We start from the raw sequence: 23,691 nt of genomic DNA on the forward strand, positions 1-23,691 counted from the left end.
GTAAATAATGAGTTGGTTCCTCTATCCTCTCACTCAAGCTTATCCCACTCTACTGGAGAACACAGAGATGGACATGTTCGGCAGTATTGATGTATGTGTCGAATTAAAGTTTACATTCTAAAGGAAAATTATAAAAAGGAACAATGCTTTGATCTTAGATTAAAATAGTGTGGCTGACACTTCACACAGCCACGTAGTGGATTGACATACCAAGATGAAAGGGTTTCCAGTCTTATTTTTGAATGCGCAAAACAAGCTCAGTCTTGAAACATTTTCTTCTCCTCCAAGCTATGTTGCAATGGATGTATTGCATGACACACAAACTTTATCTACAGTGCCTTTAGAAAGGATTCACACCCCTTGAACTATTCCACATTTTGTTGTGTTATAGCCTGAATGTAAAATGGATTAAATTCAGATTTGTTAGTCACTGGCCTACACACAATACCCCATAATGTTAAAGTGGAATTATGTTTTTCAATTATTATTTTTATTAATTAAAAAGGAAAATATGAAATGACTTGAAATGGCCATTAATTATTCAACCCCTTTGTTATGGCAAGCCTAAATATATTCAGGAGTAAAAATGTGCTTAACAAGTCACAATAAGTTGCATGTACTCACTCTGTGTGCAAAAATAGTGTTTAACATGATAAAAATGACTACCTCATCTCTGTAACCCACATATACAATTATCTGTAAGGTCCCTCAGTCGAGCAATGCATTTCAAACACAGATTCAACCACAAAGACCAGGGAGGTTTTCCAATAATATAAAATATAATATAATATGCCATTTAGCAGATGCTTTTATCCAAAGCGACTTACAGTCATGTGCGCATACATTTTTACGTATGGGTGGTCCCGGGGATCGAACCCACTACCCTGGCGTTACAAGCGCCATGCTCTACCAATAGGTGCTAAAGAAGGGCACCTATTGGTAAATGGCTCAAAATAAAAAAAAGCAGACATTGAATATCCCTTTGAGCATGGTGAAGTTATTAATTACACTTTGGATGGTGTATCAATGCACCCAGTCACTACAAAGATATAGGTGTCCTTCCTAACTCTGAGAGGAAGGAAATCGCTCAGGAATTTCACCATGAGGCCAATGGTGACTTTAAAACAGTTACAGAGTTTAATGGCTGCGATAGGAGATAACTGAGGATGGTTCAACATTGTAGTTACTCCACAATACTAACCTAATTGACAGAGTGACAAGAAGTAAGCCTTACAGAATAAAAATATTGCAGAACATAGATCCTGTTTGCAACAAGGCACTAAAGTAATACTTCAAAAAATGTGGCAAAGCAACTAACTTTTTGTGCTGAATGTAAAGTGTTATTGGATTTGCCCCAAACATACAACACATTACTGAGTACCACTCTCCATATTTTCAAGCACAGTGTTGGCTGCATCATGTTATGGGTATGCTTCTAATTGTTAAGAACTGGGTAGTTTTTCAGGATAAAAAAGAAACGTAATGGAGCTAAACACAGGCAAAATCCTAGAGGAAAACCTGGTTCAATCTGCTTTCCACCAGACATTGGGGGATGAATTCACATTTCAGCAGGACAATAACCTAAAACACAAGGCCAAATCTACACTGGAGTTGCTTACCAAGAAGACAGTGAATGTTCCTGAGTGGCCGAGTTACAGTTTTGACTTAAATCTACTTGAAAATATATGGCGAGACCTGAAAATGGTTGTCTAGCAATGATCAACAACCAATTTGACAGAGCTTGAAGAATTTTGAAAAGAATAAATGGGCAAATGTTGCACAATTCAGGTGTTGAAATCTCTAAAAGACTTACCCTGAAAGACTCACAGCTGTATTCGCTGCCAAAAGGTGCTTTTACAAAGTATTGACTCGGGGGTGTGAATACTTATGTAAATGCCATATTTCTGTATTTAATTTTCAATAAATCTGCAAAAGATTGTAAAAACATGTTTTCACTTTGTCATTATGGGTTATTGTGTGTAGATGGGTGAGGGAAAAAATCTATTTAATCCATTTTGAATTGAAGCTGTAACACAACAAAATGTGGAATTGGGCACTAACCTTTTTCACTTTTTTCACTAGTTGTTTAACTTGGAATAGTGTGCACTCAAATGTATCTCAGTCAGCACTTTAGGAAACTGGTTTCCACCAGACTCTTTAGCCGTATTGCTAGCGACCTAGAAGTGACTACAGTCTAGAAACAGTCCTTAAAATTTGCAACATCGATGAGTCAATAAAGGGATTGGACTTTACAGAATGAACTACAATTCTTATTTGCTACATCCATTTTTGGACTTACATGAATGAAATATACCCATTGTTTAGTCCAATTGTAGTACCCCATCAGAACCCAAAATATAAGCTTGTTTTACTCAAATTTTTGAAAACAATGTAGATGTAAACAAACACTATATAGCTTCAAAACATGGTTAAAACTAGAATTTTGATATGGTCTTTCCTTGCATGCATAGCTCTGTCTATGAACTTCAGAGTTGTTACATTTCTCCAGGCCCCTCCATCAGCTTTTTACCAAAACACAGGCGGGATGACCACTTTGTTATAGTTTTAATGAAGGATTCTAGCTTTAACATAAAAATCTGGTAGTCACAGACTGTTTGCTAAACCACAATTGTCAATGTTACCATACTTTATGATCAACATTACTGCAAAAACAACATAGCGTTGTAAATCAAATTGTATTTGTCACATGCAGCGAATACAACGGGTATAGACTTTACCGTGATATGCTTGCTTACGAGTCCTTCCCAGCGATGCAGATTTAAAGAATAATACAAATAATAATAAATAGTAACACAAGAGGAATAAAATACACAAGAATGGAGCTCTATACAGGGAGTACCAGTACCAGATCAATGTGCAGAGGTACAAGGTATTTGAGGTAGATATGTACATGAAGGCAGGGTAAAGTGACTAGGCTTCAGAATATATAATAAAAAGAGTCAAGAACAGAGTAGAAGCAGCATATGATGAGTGTAAAAGTGTGTATGTGTGTGTGTATGTGTTGGTGTGTGTGTGTGTGTGTGTAAGTGAGTGTGTATATAGTGTGTATACTGTATATAGTCATGTTAGTGTACAAACAGTCAGTGCAAGATAGTGTCAGTGCAGATAGTCCGGGTAACCATTTAAATAACTATTTAGCAGTCTTATGGCTTGGGGTAGAAGCTGTCTCATACCGGTCTGAAAGCCGGTGCTTCAGTACTGTTTGCCAGACGGTAGCAGAGTGAACAGTCCATGGCTAGGGTGGTTGGTGTCTTTGGCAATTTTTGGGATTAGCAATGGGATAATCCATACATTTACAGTGCCTTCAGAAAGTATTCATACCCCTTGACTTATTACACATACTTCTTGTGTTACAGCCTAAATTCAAAATGGATTAAATATATGTTATTTCTCACCCATCTACAAACAATACCCTATAGTGACAAAAGGAAAATATGTTTTTTAACACTTTTGCAAATTTATAGGAAATAAATACAGAAATCTCATTGACATTCACACCCGAGTCAATAGTTTGTAGAAGCACCTTTGGCAGCGACTACAGCTGTGAGTATCCCCATTCCCCAATCAAATACCTTCATCGATACCACAAAAAAATATATATACAGTATATCTGTATTTCTTCTCCAATCTGGCAACCCTCATAATATTCAACATAGTCTTGTATAAAATACATTATGAAAGAAATTGTATAATGTAGGCTCCACAAAATATGAAATGCGCTATGAAGAAAATGGTGTAGGCCTACTGTTGCCTACACGAAAAAAGGGCCTTTCTGACTACAAGTACACCAGTATCCCAAAGTATTAAGTGAAAACAAGCATAGAAAACAGTATTGGCATTATTATTATTTTTAAACAACGTAAGGCTACTATTATATTATAATTATTTAGGCGACAACCTGGTTGATTAACAATATTGGGTTGTCAAAACTTATTTTTTTATATAAATAAATGTGGGACACAAAAAAAAGGCAGTGTAGAACACCATTGCTCATAATGCATTGCCCTTATAACTTTCAAAATATTGTTCCGAAGTTTCCCCCAAAAAATTTTAAATAGATTTTCCTATGAATTAAGTCGCACAAAAATGTGGCAACATCAAATGGTTTTGTGATGAATAAGCCATCAGATTTGATGAAAGATGGAGTTGAATGTCTTTCTGCCCATAATTTCAATTCAATACTTCAAAGTTTTTTTCCATCATTCTTTATATCATTGATCTTGGCTTCAACTGGTATATGTAGTATACCCAAGTTCTTTGAGGTTTGTCTGTTAAAAAGAATGCAAACAGTACATGTCGCAGCAGTTATTGTCCCACTTCCATTGACTTCAATACCATATTGATGTGAGTGATTCATTTGTGTGCGCTATTGATTACAGTAGAACAAGCTAATCAATTCCAGTCTAGACTGACCGCTTGGTAAATATTGGTGCGTGTGCAGTTTATAAGGTACTAATTTAGCAAAATTCAAGTAATCTGAACACAAGTGTGACACGTATGTGTAGAGAGCAATTTTAATGTTTAGGTCTTCAAATTATAACGACCTTTTTCAACATATTGATTAAGAATTTGGATACTTAAATCCAGTGTTTGGACACTGGGCTATCAATCAAAAATTCATGACAACAGTCAGGGAACACCGTTTTTTTTTTCAAACAGCAGAGTATGTACTTTTATTACCACGATGCTGGATGCTCATTCCCTCTAAACAAAAACAGTAACAAATGTGCCTGGGGTGGCCAGTGGTGCTGTTTCACCTTTCGCGGATCTCAGCTTTAAAGATGATATCTTAAACACCAATTAAACTTTTTTTTCAACATTCAGTCCATTCCCCGTAGCCTTTGAAGGACACCCAAACGTATCACCACTTACAATGTGTTAATCCCACCAAGATATCTACAGCATCCGGTGTCACAGGAAGGCCAAGAAAATCAACAAGGACCTCAGCCACCCGAGCCAAGTCTTCTGTTCAACCGGCTGCCATCCAGAAGGCGAGGTCAGTACAGGTGCATCAAAGCAGGAACCGAGAGACTGAAAAACAGCTTCTATTTCAAGGCCATCAGACTGTTAAATAGTCACCACGAGCCGATACCCTGCCCTGAACTTTAGTCACTGTCAGTAGCCGGCTACCACCCGGTTACTCAACCCTGCAACTTAGAGGCTGCTGCCCTATGTACATAGTCATGGAACAGTGGTCACTTCAATAATGTTTACATACTGTTTTACCCACTTCATACTGTATGTATATACTGTAGTTAAAGCCTATCCTATTTAACTATTGCTGTACATACACTAGTCTATCCTTCATATTATAATAATAATAAATAATATGCCATTTAGCAGACGCTTTTATCCAAAGCGACATACAGTCATGTGTGCATACATTTTTACGTATGGGAGGTCCCGGGGATCGAACCCACTACCCTGGCATTACAAGCGCCATGCTCTACCAATTGAGCTACAGAGGACCACAAATATACTATATATTCTATCCATATACTGTCCATATTGTCTATACAGTGGGGGAAAAAAGTATTTAGTCAGCCACCAATTGTGCAAGTTCTCCCACTTAAAAAGATGAGAGAGGCCTGTAATTTTCATCATAGGTACACGTCAACTATGACAGACAAAATGAGAAGAAAAAATTCCAGAAAATCACATTGTAGGATTTTTAATTTATTTATTTGCAAAATATGGTGGAAAATAAGTATTTGGTCAATAACAAAAGTTTCTCAATACTTTGTTATATACCCTTTGTTGGCAATGACACAGGTCAAACGTTTTCTGTAAGTCTTCACAAGGTTTTCACACACTGTTGCTGGTATTTTGGCCCATTCCTCCATGCAGATGTCCTCTAGAGCAGTAATGTTTTGGGGCTGTCGCTGGGCAACACGGACTTTCAACTCCCTCCAAAGATTTTCTATGGAGTTGAGATCTGGAGACTGGCTAGGCCACTCCAGGACCTTGAAATGCTTCTTACGAAGCCACTCCTTCGTTGCCCGGGCGGTGTGTTTGGGATCATTGTCATGCTGAAAGACCCAGCCACATTTAATCTTCAATGCCCTTGCTGATGGAAGGAGGTTTTCACTCATAATCTCACGATACATGGCCCCATTCATTCTTTCCTTTACACGGATCAGTCGTCCTGGTCCCTTTGCAGAAAAACAGCCCCAAAGCATGATGTTTCCACCCCCATGCTTCACAGTAGGTATGGTGTTCTTTGGATGCAACTCAGCATTCTTTGTCCTCCAAACACGACGAGTTGAGTCTTTACCAAAAAGTTCTATTTTGGTTTCATCTGACCATATGACATTCTCCCAATCCTCTTCTGGATCATCCAAATGCATTCTAGCAAACTTCAGACGGGCCTGGACATGTACTGGCTTAAGCAGGGGGACACGTCTGGCACTGCAGGATTTGAGTCCCTGGCGGCGTAGTGTGTTACTGATGGTAGGCTTTGTTACTTTGGTCCCAGCTCTCTGCAGGTCATTCACTAGGTCCCCCCGTGTGGTTCCGGGATTTTTGCTCACCGTTCTTGTGATCATTTTGACCCCACGGGGTGAGATCTTGCGTGGAGCCCCCAGACCGAGGGAGATTATCAGTGGTCTTGTATGTCTTCCATTTCCTAATAATTGCTCCCACAGTTGATTTCTTCAAACCAAGCTGCTTACCTATTGCAGATTCAGTCTTCCCAGCCTGGTGCAGGTCTACAATTTTGTTTCTGGTGTCCTTTGACAGCTCTTTGGTCTTGGCCATAGTGGACTTTGGAGTGTGACTGTTTGAGGTTGTGGACAGGTGTCTTTTATACTGATAACAAGTTCAAACAGGTGCCATTAATACAGTTAACGAGTGGAGGACAGAGGAGCCTCTTAAAGAAGAAGTTACAGGTCTGTGAGAGCCAGAAATCTTGCTTGTTTGTAGGTGACCAAATACTTATTTTCCACCATAATTTGCAAATAAATTCATATAAAATCCTACAATGTGATTTTCTGGATTTCTTTTTCTCATTTTGTCTGTCATAGTTGATGTGTACCTATGATGAAATATTTTTAAGTGGGAGAACTTGCACAATTGGTGGCTGACTAAATACTTTTTTTCCCCACTGTACATCCTATCACACACACACACATGCACTACCAGTCAAAAGTTTGGACACACCCTCATTCCAGGGTTTTTCTTTATTTGTATTATTTTCTATATTGTAGAATAATAGTGAAGACATCAAAACTATTAAATACCATGTATGGAATCATGTAGTAACCAAAAAAGTGTTAAACAAATTAAAATATATTTTATATTTGAGATTCTTCAAAGAGCCACCCTTTGCCTTGATGACAGCTTTGCACACTCTTGGCATTCTCTCAACCAGCTGCAATGCATTTTAATTAACAGGTGTGCCTTCTTAAAAGTTAATGTGTTTGAGCCAATCAGTTGTGTTGTGACAAGGTGGGGGGGGGGGGGTATACAGAAGAAAGCCCTATTTGGTAAATGACCAAGTCCATATTATGTAAGAACAGCTCAAATAAGCAAAGAGAAACAACAGTCCATCATTACTTTAAGACATGAAGGTCAGTCAATACGGAACATTTCAAGAACTTTGAATGTTTCTTCAAGTGCAGTCGCAGAAACCATCAAGCGCTATGATGGAACTGGCTCTCATGAGGACAACCAGAGGAATGGAAGACTGAGAGTTACCTCTGCTGCAGAGGATAAGTTCACCAGCCTCAGAAATTGCAGCCCAAATAAATGCTTCACAGAGTTCAAGTAACAGACACATCTCAACATCAACTGTTCAGATGGGACTGTGTGAGTCAGGCCTTCATGGTCGAATTGCTGCAAAGAAACCACTACTAAAGGACACCAATAAGAAGAAGAGACCTGCTTGGGCCAAGAAACACGAGCAATGGACATTAGACCGGTGGAAATTTGTCCTTTGGTCTAGAGTCCAAATTGGAGATTTTTGGCTCCAACCGCTGTGTCTTTGTGAGACGCGGTGTGGGTGAACGGATGATCTCCGCATGTGTAGTTCCCACCATAAAGCATGGAGGAGGAGATGTTGTGGTGTGGGGGTGCTTTGATGGTGACAGTGTCTGTGATTTATTTAGAATTCAAGGCACACTTAACCAGCATGGCTACCACAGCATTCTGCAGCGATATGCCATCCCATCTGTTTTGGGCTTAGTGAGACTATCATTTGTTTTTCAACAGGACAATGACCCAACACACCTCCAGGCTGTGTAAGGGCTCTTTGACCAAGAAGGAGAGTGATGGAGTGCTGCATCAGATGACTTGTCCTCCACAATCCACCGACCTCAACCCAACTGAGATGGTTTGGGATGAGTCGGACGGCAGAGTGAAGGAAAAGCAGCCAACAAGTGCTCAGCATATGTGGGAACTCCTTCAAGACTGTTGGAAAAGCATTCCAGGTGAAGCCGGTTGAGAGAATGCCAATAGTGTGCAAAGCTGTCATCAAGGCAAAGGGTGGCTATTTGAAGAATCTCAAATATAAAATATATTTTAATTTGTTTAACACTTTTTTGGTTACTACATGATTCCACACATGTTATTTAATAGTTTTGATGTCTTCACTATTATTCTACAATGTAGAAAATAGTAAAAATGAAGAAAAACCCTGGAATGAGTAGGTGTGTCCAAACCTTTGACTGGTACTGTACATGTAAATAACAGGAAGTTGATGGCACCTTAATTGGGGAGGACAGGCTCGTGAGAATGGCTGGAGCAGAATGAGTGGAACACGTGTTTGATGCCATTTCATTGACTCCGTTCCAGCCATTATTATGAGTCGTCCTCCCCTCAGCAGCCTCCACTGATGTTGAGATATATGTATATACACAGTGCATTCGGAAAGTATTCAGACCCCTTGACTTTTTTCCACATTTTGTTACGTTACAGCCTTATTCTAAAATTAATTACATTAATGTGTTTCCTTATCAAGCTACACACAATACCCCAGAATGACAAAATTCAGAAATACCTTATTTATATAAGTATTCAGACCCTTTGCTATGAGACTCAAAATTGAGCTCAGGTGCATCCTGTTTCATTTGATCATCCTTGAGATGTTTCTACAACTTGATTGGAGTCCTCCTGTGGCAAATTCAATTGATTGGACATGATTTGGAAAGGCACACACCTGTCTATATAAGGTCCCACAGTTGACAGTGCATGTCATACCAAAAACCAAGCCATGAGGTTGAAGGAATTGTCCATAGAGCTCCAAGACAGGATTGTGTCGAGGCACAAAACAATTCTGCAGCATTGAAGGTCCCCAAGAACACAGTGGCCTCCATCATTCTTCAATGGATGAAGTTTGGAACCACCAAGACTCTTCCTAGAGCTGGCCTCCTGGCCAAACTGAGCAATCGGGGGAGTAGAGCCTTGGTCAGGGAGGTGGCCAAGAACCCAATGATCACTCTGAAAGAGCTCTAGAGTTCCTCTGTGGAGATAGGAGAACCTTCCAGAAGGACAACCATTTCTGCAGCACTCCACCAATCAGGCCTTTATGGTAGAGTGGCCAGACGGAAGTCACTCCTCAGTAAGGCACATGACAGCCCAATTAGTGTTTGCCAAAAGGCACCTACAGGACTCTCAGACCATGAGAAACAAGATTATCTGGTCTGACAAGATGCTCTTTCGCCTGAATGCCAAGCGTCACGTCCAGAGGAAACCTGGCACAATCCCTACGTTGAAGCATGATGGTGGCAGCATCATGCTGTGGGGATGTTTTTCAGTGGCAGGGACTGGGAGACTAGTCAGGATTGAGGGAAAGATGAACAGAGCAAAGTACAGAGAGAACCTTGATGAAAACCTGCTCCAGAGCACTCAGGACCTCAGACTGGGGCAAAGGTTCACCTTCCAACAGGACAACAACCCTAAGCACACAGCCAAGACAACGCAGGAGTCGCTTCGGAACAAGTCTCTGAATGTCCTTGAGTGGCCCAGCCAGAGCCCGGACTTGAACCCGATCGAACATCTCTGGAGAGACCTGAAAATAACTGTGCAGTGACGCTCCCCAACCAAGCTGACAGAGCTTGAGAGGATCTGTAGAGAAGAATGGGAGAAACTACCCAAATACAGGTGTGCCAAGCTTGTAGCGTCATACCCAAGAAGACTCAAGGCTGTAATTGCTGCCAAAGATGCTTCAACAAAGTACTGAGTAACGGATCTGAATACTTATGCAAATTTGATATTTCCGTTTTTCTTTTTCTATAAAATTGCAAAAATGTCTACAAACCTGTTTTTACTTTGTCATTATGGGGGATTTTGTGTAGATTGATGATGAATTTTTATTTATTTTTATAAATGTTATACAAAATGTGGAAAAGGTCAAGGGGGTCTGAATACTTTCCAAATGTGCGCGCACACACACACAAACTCTGTACTCCGATATTGCTTGTCCTTATATTTCTATATTTCTAAATTCCATTATTTTCCTATTTAGATTTGTGTGTATTATTAGACATTACTGCGCTGTTGGAGCTAGGAACATAAGCATTTTGCTACACCCACAATAACATCTGCTAAATATGTGTATGCGACCAATAAAATTTGATTTGATTTGGTCTCTTTTTCAGCATAACACCCCTTGTGTCATCCTCCCCTCCCTGCTCTTCTCTTCCATAATCGCAGATCATATCTTAATTTCCCTCGAGCAGAAAGGACAGAAGTGAGATGCCTTCCACAGTTCCCACACACTGTGTGTGCAGGCCTAGGTATACTCTCTTCCCCCAAACTAATTACCAGAATCCGGCACGAAGCAAACGCGCTCATGTCCCTGGAGTAACGTCAGTATTTGGACTGCAGAGATGATCCACCCTCTGTGCACACACAGAGCTATCTCCCAGGGGTTGCAGTTAGAACATTTTGAAATCTTGAGTGCCACACTCTCATGTCATATTTATTAACTTATCTGCTGCGTGGCTTTCCAACCAAACTTGAGAAGCCTGGGCTTCCGAGGATAGCATTGACAATAAACCTTGAGTCTTATCCTCTGCCGTACGTTTAGGGCAGTAGTGGGATTTTAACCCACAATTTTAACCCCATAGGCATATAAACACCATTACGGGGGCACTCAAGTTTAGAGTAGCAGAATATAGCTCCCAGAGCTGTGAGAATACAAGGTGCTCTTTGAGTACAAGTGCAGTGCACTGCACTTAGGAAACCATTTAGAGAGAAACAGTCACCACTTTGTAAAACAAATTAACTATTAATCTGCAATCTGGATAAAGGCCATGTGCTAAAACTCATTGGTAGTTTTTAGTGGTTATCTGCAAGTCAATTACTTCCTCTTTAGAAATGTCAAGATAATAAGTAAGTTAGTCCTGATCCCCTTCCACATGTTCCTGTGTTACTAACAGCTAGCAGCTGTTTGTGTCTATATAGATTTCAAAATTGAATATGGCCCTTCATGTTGTGTACTCACAGTTTTCCCTTGTCACACTACTGTTCTGGGGACATGTGGCGAGTTCGATGGTACATGGAACTCTCTCCAAAAACACTCTTTCCGGTTCAAGTTTCACACTCATTCCAATTATTTGATCAATAGACAACCCATTTCAACACATCATGCATCAAAGACCTGCGCATGGTTTGCAGTATTACACTCAGTTTTACACTCTGCTTCTGGCTTCACACATAACAACCCAAGAAAGAGACTCTACAGTGACGCATACAAAAGTATACTGAGGTGATAGATATCCCAGCAGCACTCACACGCCACAGTGTTTTGAGGAGCGTAAACTTACAGAGAATATAAACCAACCAAGGCGCTATAGAAAACTAATAGAAACCAAACAGTAGGTACATTCGATACTCTTACATTGTATCAACACACGTCTGGTTGTATTTATCCACCATGACAATAGACATGGGAACAACATGCCTCTTATAGCACTTCACGCAGAGCCATTATTACTAATAAAATTAACTCAGCAATTTTTTTATGAAAGGATGCTGAGAAAAGACTATGTAACAAGAACACATGCCTGAGGCAGGAAACATCAGCCCTGCCAGCAGCAAAAAGCATTCCTGCCTCTATTCGACAACAAGGTATACCAGAAAAAAACACGTCCCTGTGTTTCAAAGCTACTCAGTACATATGCATGGCCTTTTCATGAGCTCTGCAAGTCAATAAACTGTTGAATGACAATGTGATGAGAAATGGCTTTAATCATAACCTAACACTAAACATTCCACCGGATTGCTTATTTCGTCCACCAAATCAACTGGATGGACAGAGGGAAGGAGGAAAGCTAAAATAGCAAAGGCAGAAAATTATGCTGTGATAGACTGTGTCAAGGAATAGGAGGGAGAGTAAAACTTAAAACACATACATGATTTGATCACTCCCTTGTCACAGAGAATTTTCCTGCGCATCAGGAAATTCAAATGAGCCTCATGATTTAGATAGATTCAATGAAAACCAACAGTTGTCTTTCTCTCCATGCAGGGGCAGTCAAGTCATTTCAGACCAGGGCCTGTGAGCAAAATCCTTCTCTCACCCTATTGCTCACTCAAACACTAAAGCATTCATTTTATTAAGAAATGTCCTACTGCTACTGTAGAGCTAGGTTCTATTACTTCAACATTCAAATGTACAAAGATGTATCTGAAATGCATCCATGCACATCAACAACCATTGTGGGTGGGCCTGGCTCCCAAGTAGGTGGGCCTATGCCCTCCCAGGCCCACCCATGGTTGTGCCCCTGCGTAGTCATATGAAATCCATAGATTAGGGACTAATTTATTTATTTCAATTGACTGATTTCCTTATATGAACAGTAACACAGTAAAATCATTGAAATTGTTGCATGTTGCGTTTATATTTTTGTTCAGTATAGATTAATAACGCAATATAAATTTTGTTCTACACTATGACATACAAGTGTCAAGTTTATCCAAAATGCAGCCGTAGGCTACACCTAAACCAGTGGAGGCTCCTCAGAGGAGAAAGGGGAGGACCATCCGCCTCAGTGAAATTCATAAAAATAAAAATAGTGAACGATTTTTAAAAAGTTATCCTTTTTAGATAAAACTCAACTAAATATATTCCCGTTCCCAAATAATTGATTAAAACACACTGTTTTGCAATGAAGGTCTACAGCAGCCTCAGCACTCTGTAGGGTAGCATCATGGTGTAGCCGGAGGACAGCTAGCTTCTGTCCTCCTTTGGATACATTGACTTCAATAAAAAACCTAGGAGGCTCATGGTTCTCACCCCCTTCCATAGACTTACACAGTAAATATGACAACTTCCAGAGGACGTCCTCCAACCTGTCAGAGTTCTTGCAGCATGAACTGATATGTTGTCCATCCAAAAGATCAGATAATGAATCTAGTACTGAAAGCATACGCTACAGCTAGCTAGCACTGCAGTGCATAAAATGTGATGAGTAGTTGACTCAAAGGGAGAGAAAGACAATAGTTTAACAGTTTTTAACAAATGTATTTATTTAAAAATGAAGGAGAAGAGAGAGAGAGAGAGAGAGAGCTAGCTATATTTCGTTGTATTTTTTTCACTTTCACTTAGCTAGTGAATGCAGCTAGCTAGTTTAGCCTACTCAAATACCGGGCTCAAACAGAGAGGGATGCTTATGTTAGCTAGCTGGCTAAGGCTATCCAACACTGGAATTCTTCCAAGTCAAGGTAAGCTTTTGGTTTTATTAATTTATTGCTACTTGGGCCTGCCCTTCGTAACTGCTAAACTGCTTTCTGACTGTACACTCTACTGCAAGATTGTAGTGGGTTTACTAACGCGTTAGTTCTAGTAGCTATGTTGACTAAGTCAACTTTTTTTTTTACTTCCTTTAAAAAAATATATTTCCCTTTATTACTTTCCAACCCCACCACCCCTCCACAATGCTTAGGCCTCTACTTCCAGCTTATACATACTATATACATTTTATGGACACAGTCAATTTTACAATAATTATATTTTGTTTTTGTACTCCTGATCTTCCTCTACCCTCAACCTCTCTGATCATTTTCATGATGTCCATCCGGTTTCTATATGCCATATCTTTCTAGCTGTGCTCTTTCACAAAAGCTCTCAACCTATAACCTATATACTTATTATGGACACAGTATTCTTTACATTAGTTATCTTGTTGACTAAGATGTTAGCTAATATGGTGACAACGATGTAGGTTGTGTGTAGTGGTTAGCGTTTATGACATGAAGGTCTGGCTTGGAAAGTTTGTTTGTTTTTTGCTATGAAAGTGAACTGTGTTTGTGTGTGATCAGGGGTGTATTCATTCCGCCGATTCTGTTGAAAAACATTTCTTAAACGGATGCAAACGGAACAAAACGGGGATAAACGTACCTGAATTTGTCCAATAGAAACTCTCCAACTGTTGGACTAATGATTACACCCTAGATCAGCTTGATGCAGGCAAGAGTGTGCAAGGCGGTATTGAATGTGTCACTGTCTGTCACCTTTATTTATTTTTTTATATCTCGACCTGTGCACCTACGTTGTAAACATTCATTCATAGGCTAGGTTGTAGCAACCTCATGATGGCTATAGGGAAAATTTGAGTATCATATAGTAGCCTAAACTAATCAATGTTACATTGAGCTGGGAGAATAGAATATGAACGACAATTAGCAGTAATAGAAATAAGGCCATGAATATATAAACTTCCTCCCTTATCTTAAACATCACCGAACGCCACTGACCTAAACTATAGCCTACTGTAGCCTATCAAAACAAATTGCCCACATAGGCCGTTAATATAAGATGTAAAGACAAGATGAAATTGAGAATAGTGAGGTAGCCTAGGGAATGGAGCGCAACTGATTTAAAAATAAAAAACACACAAAAACGCAGCCCATGTGAAGCAAGTGAAGGCTTAACTGAATGAACAGAGACAAAATGCAATATCAAAGTTTGTTAAAATAGTTTGGTGAATGGCCTCTTCTCCGACGGAAGATTTTATGGCATGTTTAATGGACGGTGTCAAAACCGATAATGTTTGTGTTTCCCTGGCTGAGTTGATTAGCTGATTTGAGCTGATGGCCCATCCGTTGATTGACAGCTGATTGAACAGCTTGTTGAACAGCTGATTTCACCATCCCCACTCCTGCAATTTTCACGCCAACCCTGTCTCTTTAAACATGCGACAATGATTTGGTCATTATCATTCAACATTGTGATCACATTGATTGGATGAATATAAATTGATACAATGATAAAAGCCAAACGAATTCACAACCATTGTAAAAATGAAAATCACTTCATTGCATGTATAGTTTAGTATTATTTTCAGTTGTATTTGCAATTTCGTTGAGCTGAGACACTTTTCTTTGACGTGTAAATTATCCGACTATTTGTTTTACTTCTTGAAAACATTGAAATAAATGCAATTAACGTGTAGGCCTACGCAACCTTCCTAATGTGGAGGACGAGCAATTAACGTGTAGGCCTCCGACCATGTCTCGCAGAGTTATCAACAAAAAGCGGATTTGAGCAATGTACGTTTTAAAAAACGGTCCCGGAAGTGTTCTTCGGTTGTAGAGTTGTGTTTAGTTGTTTATGGATCCAAACATATGTCATTTTCTTAACCATCTAGTGGCTAAATGACAGCATAGGTTTCATGCTAGCTAGGCTTGGGTGTTAGCCTGGGAGATGTTACAGGAGAAACTGATGACCTGGAATAAAATAAAGTTTAACCACAGGCCATTGTGTCCTCTAGCTCATATTGCTTTTAGAATGTTAGCAAAATATCAACAAGTGACTGAATGTTTGAAAATGATGACATCATTAGAATGATGCCTTAATTGACTTGATGGATCAGCTCCTCAAATAAGCTTTTATCAACAGGTTTGTGGTTAAAAATATATATATCTTTATGATTCTGGGGGTCAATGACTTTGTGTCAAGCATGATGAGCTTGCCGTTTCTGAAGAGAATAAAAACATTTATTCTTTTAAGACATGAGGAGGAAAGGCTAAGCATGAATAGTCAATGAACATTTTGAAAACATCTACTACATTCCCATTAAAGTGAGATGAGAAAATTGTGCTTAATATAGTTATGTTATACATTTTAGTCAGATTAATATTGTAAGGCAAAATATTGTGGTTGCGCAATATTGCGATGTTGACGCATGGTTCATTTTCATCAATGTCGAACCTATAGCATTCATTATTTAAATCGACAAACATTAAATTATGGTTGACAGTACATTTGTTGAAAATACAAACCAGAAACAGAGATAAGACAGACATTGTGCACTTCTCGCCAGCTGTTACTTCCATCCCAAGGCTGTGTTACTCCCGCCTCGCCAGTAGGTACAAAAGTAGAGTTGCGGTAGTTCTGTTCTCTGACTATTTAATTGAAACAACTACTATAACGTACAGTTACTACAACTACTGTAATGTACAGTTATTCGCTATTCAAGGCTTAAAAGTCCTTTTGAGGTTTTACATTTTCACCTCAATCTTTGACCTGTATCTCAGCATATAGAGTCTATATTTTATTTTGTTGTTTGTTTCTCTTTCAATGGTGGAATCAGTTAGCATATCATATATTATTACTTGATAGGTCTGTGCATGTTCTATTAATTTAACTTGTATTATTGATAATGTTTTATGTTGACGTGGGCTCACAATCTAATTGTTATTTGCAGGGCTGGCTACAGGCATAAGCGACATAAGCGGTCGCTTAGGGCCCCCGGCGACTAGGGGGCCCTCGACAAATTATTATTTAGTATTATGCTTTTAGGGACTCAGTCGAGGTCTCAACTTACTGTTGAGAGTTAGAATAGTAGAATACACAAGGTGCAAGTTCTAAATATTGTTGTGCATCATCAGTTTTTCTCTTGTTTTGACAGTGACTGACTGTCACTCAAGTAGCCATATCAGCTAAAAAAATGTAGATTGGAAAGTTAGTCTAGCAAGTTATCATGGCTGTATACCGACCGGGTATACCAACCGGGCATGCAGGGCACGTGCCCAGGGGCCATGACCTCCAGGGGGCACACATTGATTTTGCTAGTCACTCTCACGCAGATATCCTTAACATGGCATAAATCATGGCAAAATAGGTAGAATTGCTCTAAAACTGCTTTAAAACTGCAACATTTTCTCTACGTCCCATGGCAAAATGTGTAGAACTGCAGAACATTTGCTTTAAAACTGCAACATTTTCTCTACGTCCCATGGCAAAATGTGTAGAATTGCAGGAAATTAACTTTAAAACGTACATATTTTGCTCCGCCGTCAAGAGGGGAGCCACCAAATTTTTTTGCCCGCTTGGCTGGGGGACCCCAACCAAATCTCGCTTAGGGCCCCCAAAAGGCTAGAGCCGGCCCTGGTTATTTGTCCAATGATTTATTCTGCCTATTGCTTGCCTTGAACAATAATAAAACAATTGATTTAAAAAATACTGGTTTAGCCTAATTTCCATTTATTACAATCTAGTACCACATAAGACTTCACACGAGATGTGCTGTAGCTGCACGTAGCCTACAGAAGGCTTCTTGAAATGGCGCCCAGTGGACCTGCAGTCTAAGGTACAATGTAGGTAGGCTACGGTACTGTATTGTATACAAACACCTCTTCCAGCTGCCCCCTGGCGGCAATTCTAAATATTTATTTAGACATTCAAATCCTAATGCTGCAGGATTATTTATTTACGAAACGGGTCAAATTAAGATCCAACATCTGTATAGGGCTAGGGTTAGATTTAGGGTAAGGGTTTGTGGAAAGTTGGTTGAACACTATAAACTGTCTGTAAGAAATTGTAAACAAAAGCATAAACAAATTAACCCCAGATAGGAGAGAAAGGGAAATATATTAATGATCTGCTTATCTATTCAGAATGGGAACGAAGACAGAGGAAATATGTAACAAACAAAAAAAAAAGATGAAAAAAAGGCCTGGGAAATGAATTCCTATCTCTGGCTATGTGGTTCATGCAGGGAAGAGGTCAAATTGGGCAAGGATAACATTTGCTAAACTCCCATCTGCTAAATGACAAATGGAATAAAATAAACTATGGTTCAATGATTACAAAGACAGCTATCTGTATCTATGAAATATAACCTGTGAATCATTCAAAGCTGTTTAAAGTTGTCTGAAAATGAGGAAAGACCGCATTTATGTTTTCTTTATGAGAATGATTATACAGTATGACACGACTGCTCTTCCACACCTCATTTTTAATTTCTCTGCAATTTCTTTACATGGACAGTTCACCAGGAAAATGCATGATTTTAGATGAGATGAATAGCATTCACAAATCTAAATTGTCTTCACAAGGCTTCCCTAAACTGAGAACATTTGGTAGAGATTGTTTTGAAGTCTGTGAAAGCTTTTATGGTATATCTACAGCCTAAAATGTAAATGTAAATGTAGTCTGAGTACCCAGAAAGAGGAAAATGCATGTTTTTAGACGAAACAAATAGTGAACAAATAACTCAGAAATGATGGGTTGCTGCCCAGTGACTTCAGAGAGTGGCACAATATGACTGAGGTCAATGCCTGGACACTGAAATTACTGGTTATTCACAGGTTCCTGTGTAGCCTATTCACTCACCTGCAATGAAGCTGACTGATGTCAAGACAACTTGGAGCATTTTAATGAACATGGTGGTGTGTGTGTATAAAAGTTAGCTTTTAGTTGTTTTTAAGATTGTCTAAGAGGCTTTACTCACCGAGAAAATGGCAGCCAGAGTTTCTGTGTGTGTATAAAAGTTAGCTTTTAGTTGTTTTTAAGATTGTCTAAGAGGCTTTACTCACCGAGACAATGGCAGCCAGAGTTTCTATACCGCCTGTGCTGATGACGATGTATGGGATCACGTTCTCTGCAAAGCCTGAGTCCCTCAAGATCCCATTGGTGTAGTACCAGATCTGTCAAGAGATAACAATGATCAACCAATTCCACCACATCAAAAGTTTGGACATTTTAGGCCACGTCAATGCTTTGGCCTGCATGTGCTCATATCTCTTGTCCACCACCCATATCAATAAATAACTATGAATAAAGAATACCCCACACCAATTGAACCCATTGAAAACTACCCTGACTTCAAATAGCATTTAACCATTGAAATGGAAAGAGAAGTATATTGTATAGAGATGAATGCCTTTTTCTGAGTTTCAGAATTAAAGCAGTCCAGTGCCAGGTAGTTGAAATAGGCAGAGAATATAGAAAAGACTGCATAAATATCAATTCAACCACCAAGGTCAGGAGCAGGGGAATTAAAACCTGATTTGCACAATTACGTTTCAAATCTGCATAATTTATTGACACTTTCACATGGACCTTGCCCAATTGCAGGTTAGAAATAAATGCCTTTACAATATTGAGTTATTTGTCCTACAAAAAAACGAAAGGGATAGCAACACCTCCAAGAATGTAAACCCAAATCACTTTTTTGGAAGTGTTGTTTCTTTTTAATAATTAATAATAATAATTTAGTCATTTAGTAGATGCTCTTATCCACAGCAACTTACAGGAGCAATTAGGGTTAAGTGCTTTTCTCAAGGGCACAGACAGATTTTTCACCTAGTCGGCTCGGGGATTAGAACCAGCGACCTTTCGGTTACTGGCACAACACTCAACCACTAAGCTACCTGATGCCCTTTTTGTAAGACAAAGAACGTTATTAGCGGCTCACTTTTAAGATAAACACCACATTCCTACAAAAGTGATTGGTGGCACTGGTATATTAATATTTTAAAGGTCCAGTGACTGAGGAGCTAATAAGAGCCTTGTACAGTAACTACGCCAGTGAGGATACAGCTACAGAATTAAATAGAACACTTAAAAATGTTATCTCTATGGATACATCCCTGTCCTTTAAATTGCAAGCCCAATCTCCTGTCTGTCTTACGGGCCGGAAAGAAATGCCCATTTAATGCCAATTACGGTCGATTAGTGATTTAATGAAGCCATAAGTTCCATTTGTTCTTGTTCGACTGTGTCCTTGGATTGATACTAATCGAGCCTTTTCATTGTGAGCCCTCATGCTCATACACTGTCATCAGCATCTCATTCCTTCTGTCTAGTTCCTATCACACAGCAAAGTCACCGGTAATGCCTTCGTAATGAAGTTTCTTAGGAAAAATACCTTGTGAAGTTTAGGCAATATTTCTGAAAATAGTTTTATTGGGGCTGGGGGGGAGATAACAAGTTTTTCGAGGACTGGTAAATGAATAAACACGTTGAGCATTGATGCAATAGATTGCATACTCCCATAAATCCCATTAACCATCTTGCTGCATTAAACCTTGCATGAATAATTCAGCAAGTTCAAATAACATCTAGACTGATTTAATATTGTCTGTGAAAGGGGATTACTATCTATCAGTAGGAGTTTTTCTTCCCCTCCAACATGGTGTTCAACCAAAATCGCCGTCATTACCTGACTGTCACCAACTTAATAACACTTCCATCTCCACTACTGCTGATGGAGAGCGAAGCCACTTATTAGTAATTCCATTCTTAGATCCCCAATTTCGATCTTGTCTCATCGCTGCAACTCCCCAATGGGCTCGGGAGTCGAAGGTCAAGTCATGCGTCCTCCGAAACATGACCCGCCAAACCGTGCTTCTTAACACCTGCCCGCTTAACCCGGAAGCCAGCCGCACCAATATGTCGGAGGAAACACTGTTCAACTGACGACCGAGGTCAGCCTGCAGGCGCCCGGCCTGCCACAAGGAGTCGCTAGAGCGCCATGAGCCAAGTAAAGCCCCCTCGGCCAAACCTTCCCCTAACCCGGACGACGCTGGGCCAATTGTGCGCTGCCTTTTGGGACTCCCGATCATGGCCGGTTGTGATACAGCCCGGGATCTAACCCGGGTCTGTTGTGACGTCACTAGCACTGCAATGCAGTGCCTTAGACTGCTGCCCCACTCAGGAGGCCCAATATTTTGTTTTCTTATAGTATATCAAACCTCTCTTCCTCCCTCCCATCCGGAGGACCCGAGCCCTAGGACTACCTGGCCTGACGACTCCCTTCCTCCCAGGGGACCTGAGCCCTAGGACCATGCCTCAGGACTACCTGGCCTGACGACTCCTGGCTTTCCCTGACCACCTGGTCATGCTAAATAGACATGTGGCTATCAACTTGTTTTATCACCTCTTGAAATTATTTATGAAAATGTCAGTGCTAAAAGGAGGTTGGATGTGGTGCATTTCTGATGGCACAAATACCCCCCAATATTAATACCTTCAAATGCACTGGGGGAAAAAAAAAAATTCTCAGAGAACAGTCCACTCTATTGTCAGAGATGAGAGAAAGCTGCCACTTACGGCATTCAGGCCACACAGCTGGTAGCAGGCCATGGTGACTATGACGGTGATGACCTGCCAGCGCAAGGCGGGGTTAAGCAGGAGCTCGGTGACGGACGCCATGTGCAGGGTGTTCTGGGCCCGACTCTCAGCGTGCACCTCCTCCAACTCCTTGGACACGTCCTTCTTGCCTAGGAAGGCTCTGAAGGCTGAGACACACACACACAATGACTCCCAAAGTGCCCAGTTGTGGTTCGAGTTGTTTGTTAAGTTGAACAGGAAAGAATAGGTAACTTCCGTACATGGTACATCATTTTTACAGATGTGTTTTCTTTGAACTTTTAAATCAACCCATCATCACCTTGATATAACCAACTTTGTAAAAAAACTAATATTTACTGATAAAAGCAAAAACATGGTGTTGTAAAACACTGCAGTGACAGGAAACAGATTAAACTGTTAAAGCTTTGTATAACTGAACATGTTTCCCACAGCATCACGTGCTTTAATTTCATGCCAAATTTTCAACAACCCTACTGTAGATACTGTATAGTCTTGCAAAACTATGCGGGTGACAGCAAACAAGTTTGAACAACACTGACTGTTGAACTTTGTTTAACTTAACATGATGCCCACAGCATTAGGCCTACCTGTGATTTAACCACATTTGCATTTGTGTACCGGATTGCCCCATTCTCTCCCCAGTAATAGAGAAGATTAAAAGCTGCTTTATCACAGGCTTGATATTTCTAGTTACACGCACATAGCAGGGCATGGGGCTTTTCTTTCTTTAGGGAGGTTATAAACAGTGACATTGTTCCCGTGGAGGGCCTATTTTGTGTTCAGCAGGATAAGTGAAATTGTGTTATTTTGTGCAAATGCTTCTCACATCGCCATTGTCACAGATCACTTGACAAAAGGAAAGAAAAGTTTGAGAGCAAAAACTTGAGGCTGAAAAACATAACGCTTTCATAATAAGTTCATTATAACAATGGCATAGCTCCAATCCTAATGCCTTAGGACAATTTATGGCGACACCCTTTGAGGTTGTAAAGCAATAACAGCAAAAAACATTTGAATTTGGCTGAGGTTTTGTAACGATCCCGGCAGTCTGAGTCGGGTCCTGTCTGTGGACTAGTTTTTCTGTTCGTGATCTCCAGTTTCCCGAGGGTTCGGGAACGCTCCGGGGAGCTCTCTGATTTCCGCACGCATCCCATCAGCAATCTGCACACCTGGTCCTGATCATCACCCCTTCTTAGGCTCTGGCCTAACATCCATTCCCTGCCGGATCGTTAGCCATGAACAGTAGGTTACCAGAGTATCAGTCTTAGAGCCTAGCGTTAGTTTTGTTGTTTTTGCACCTTGTTGGTTTGTTGCTTACTTACCCCCGTGTTTTGTTCCATCTGCAGTCACCCGTCCGGAACCTTCATCCAACCTCTGCTGGGGTCGGGGCTGCCGACAGGATGGGATCAACCACTGCACCCCCAACAACTAATCAACGCCGCCCGCTCTGTTCCTGGATTATTCAGCATCACTCTCTTGAATTTGTAAATAAACACTCACCTTCGTTTCAACTTACCTTGTCCTGGTCTGTTTCTGGGTTCTGGCTTAGCAACTCGTGACAGAACGATCCGGCCAGTAACGAACCCAGCGGACCTGGACTCTGTTCGCCATGCCATTACCCAGCAGGAGAAGATGTTGGGCCATCAAAGCACGGTACTACAGGAGATCGCGTTGTCAGTTCGAACCTTTCTACCGGTCTGACGGAGGTCCAGAACCAACGCAAGTGTCCGGTGGAGGATCCACTACCGGTTTCACCCATCTCGCCTGCCGCTTCTGAAGCTGTGTCCTTCCGTGAGCCCAAGGTTCCGACGCGGATAAATATGAGGGGGAGCTGGGAAGATGCCGTTCCTTCTTATCAGTGTGGATTAGTGTTCGATCTACAGCCCTACTCTTATACCACAGACAAGGCTAGGATAGCCTTTGTGATTGAGTTGCTGCGTGGTCGAGCGCTGGAGTGGGCTTCAGCCGTTTGGGAACGACAGGATCCCTGCATGGCTTCATACCAGGGGTTCACGGCCGAGATGAGGAAGCTCTTCGACCATTCCGTCCGAGGGAGGGACGCAGCTAGGGCGCCTGTTTTCGCCGCCAAGGAACTCGCAGCGTGGCCGACCGTGATCGAAGTTCAAGACGTTGGCTGTGGGAGAGTGGGTGGAATGAGGAGGCTCTGCAAGCGGCCTTTACCAGGGTCTGCTCGGAGCAGCTCAAGGATGAGTTGATCTCCTATCCGGAGCCTAGTGACCTGGACAGCTTGGTAGCCTTGTCTATTCGGGTGGATAATCGAGTCCGAGAGCGAAGGAGGGAGAAGCAATGGGTTCCGCCCAACCGATCAGCTTCTCAGGTTCCAGTCG

At 40.7% G+C, this 23,691-nt stretch overlaps 1 protein-coding gene across 1 annotated transcript in view; it reads right to left on the reverse strand.

Moving 5' to 3' along the window:
- LOC121575516 (solute carrier family 2, facilitated glucose transporter member 9) overlaps positions 1-23,691 on the reverse strand; it is a 182,208-nt gene that overhangs the window by 144,799 nt on the left and 13,718 nt on the right. The window contains exons 6-7 of the mRNA XM_045223329.1: positions 21,302-21,489; positions 18,784-18,894 (exon numbers count right to left, since the gene is read on the reverse strand). Of these exons, the coding sequence (XP_045079264.1) occupies positions 18,784-18,894; positions 21,302-21,489 (299 nt within the window). The remainder of the gene's footprint in view (positions 1-18,783; positions 18,895-21,301; positions 21,490-23,691) is intronic.

The sequence above is a fragment of the Coregonus clupeaformis genome, chromosome 10, assembly GCF_020615455.1.
Source record: "Coregonus clupeaformis isolate EN_2021a chromosome 10, ASM2061545v1, whole genome shotgun sequence".
In the NCBI taxonomy this organism is placed as follows: Eukaryota; Metazoa; Chordata; class Actinopteri; order Salmoniformes; family Salmonidae; genus Coregonus; species Coregonus clupeaformis.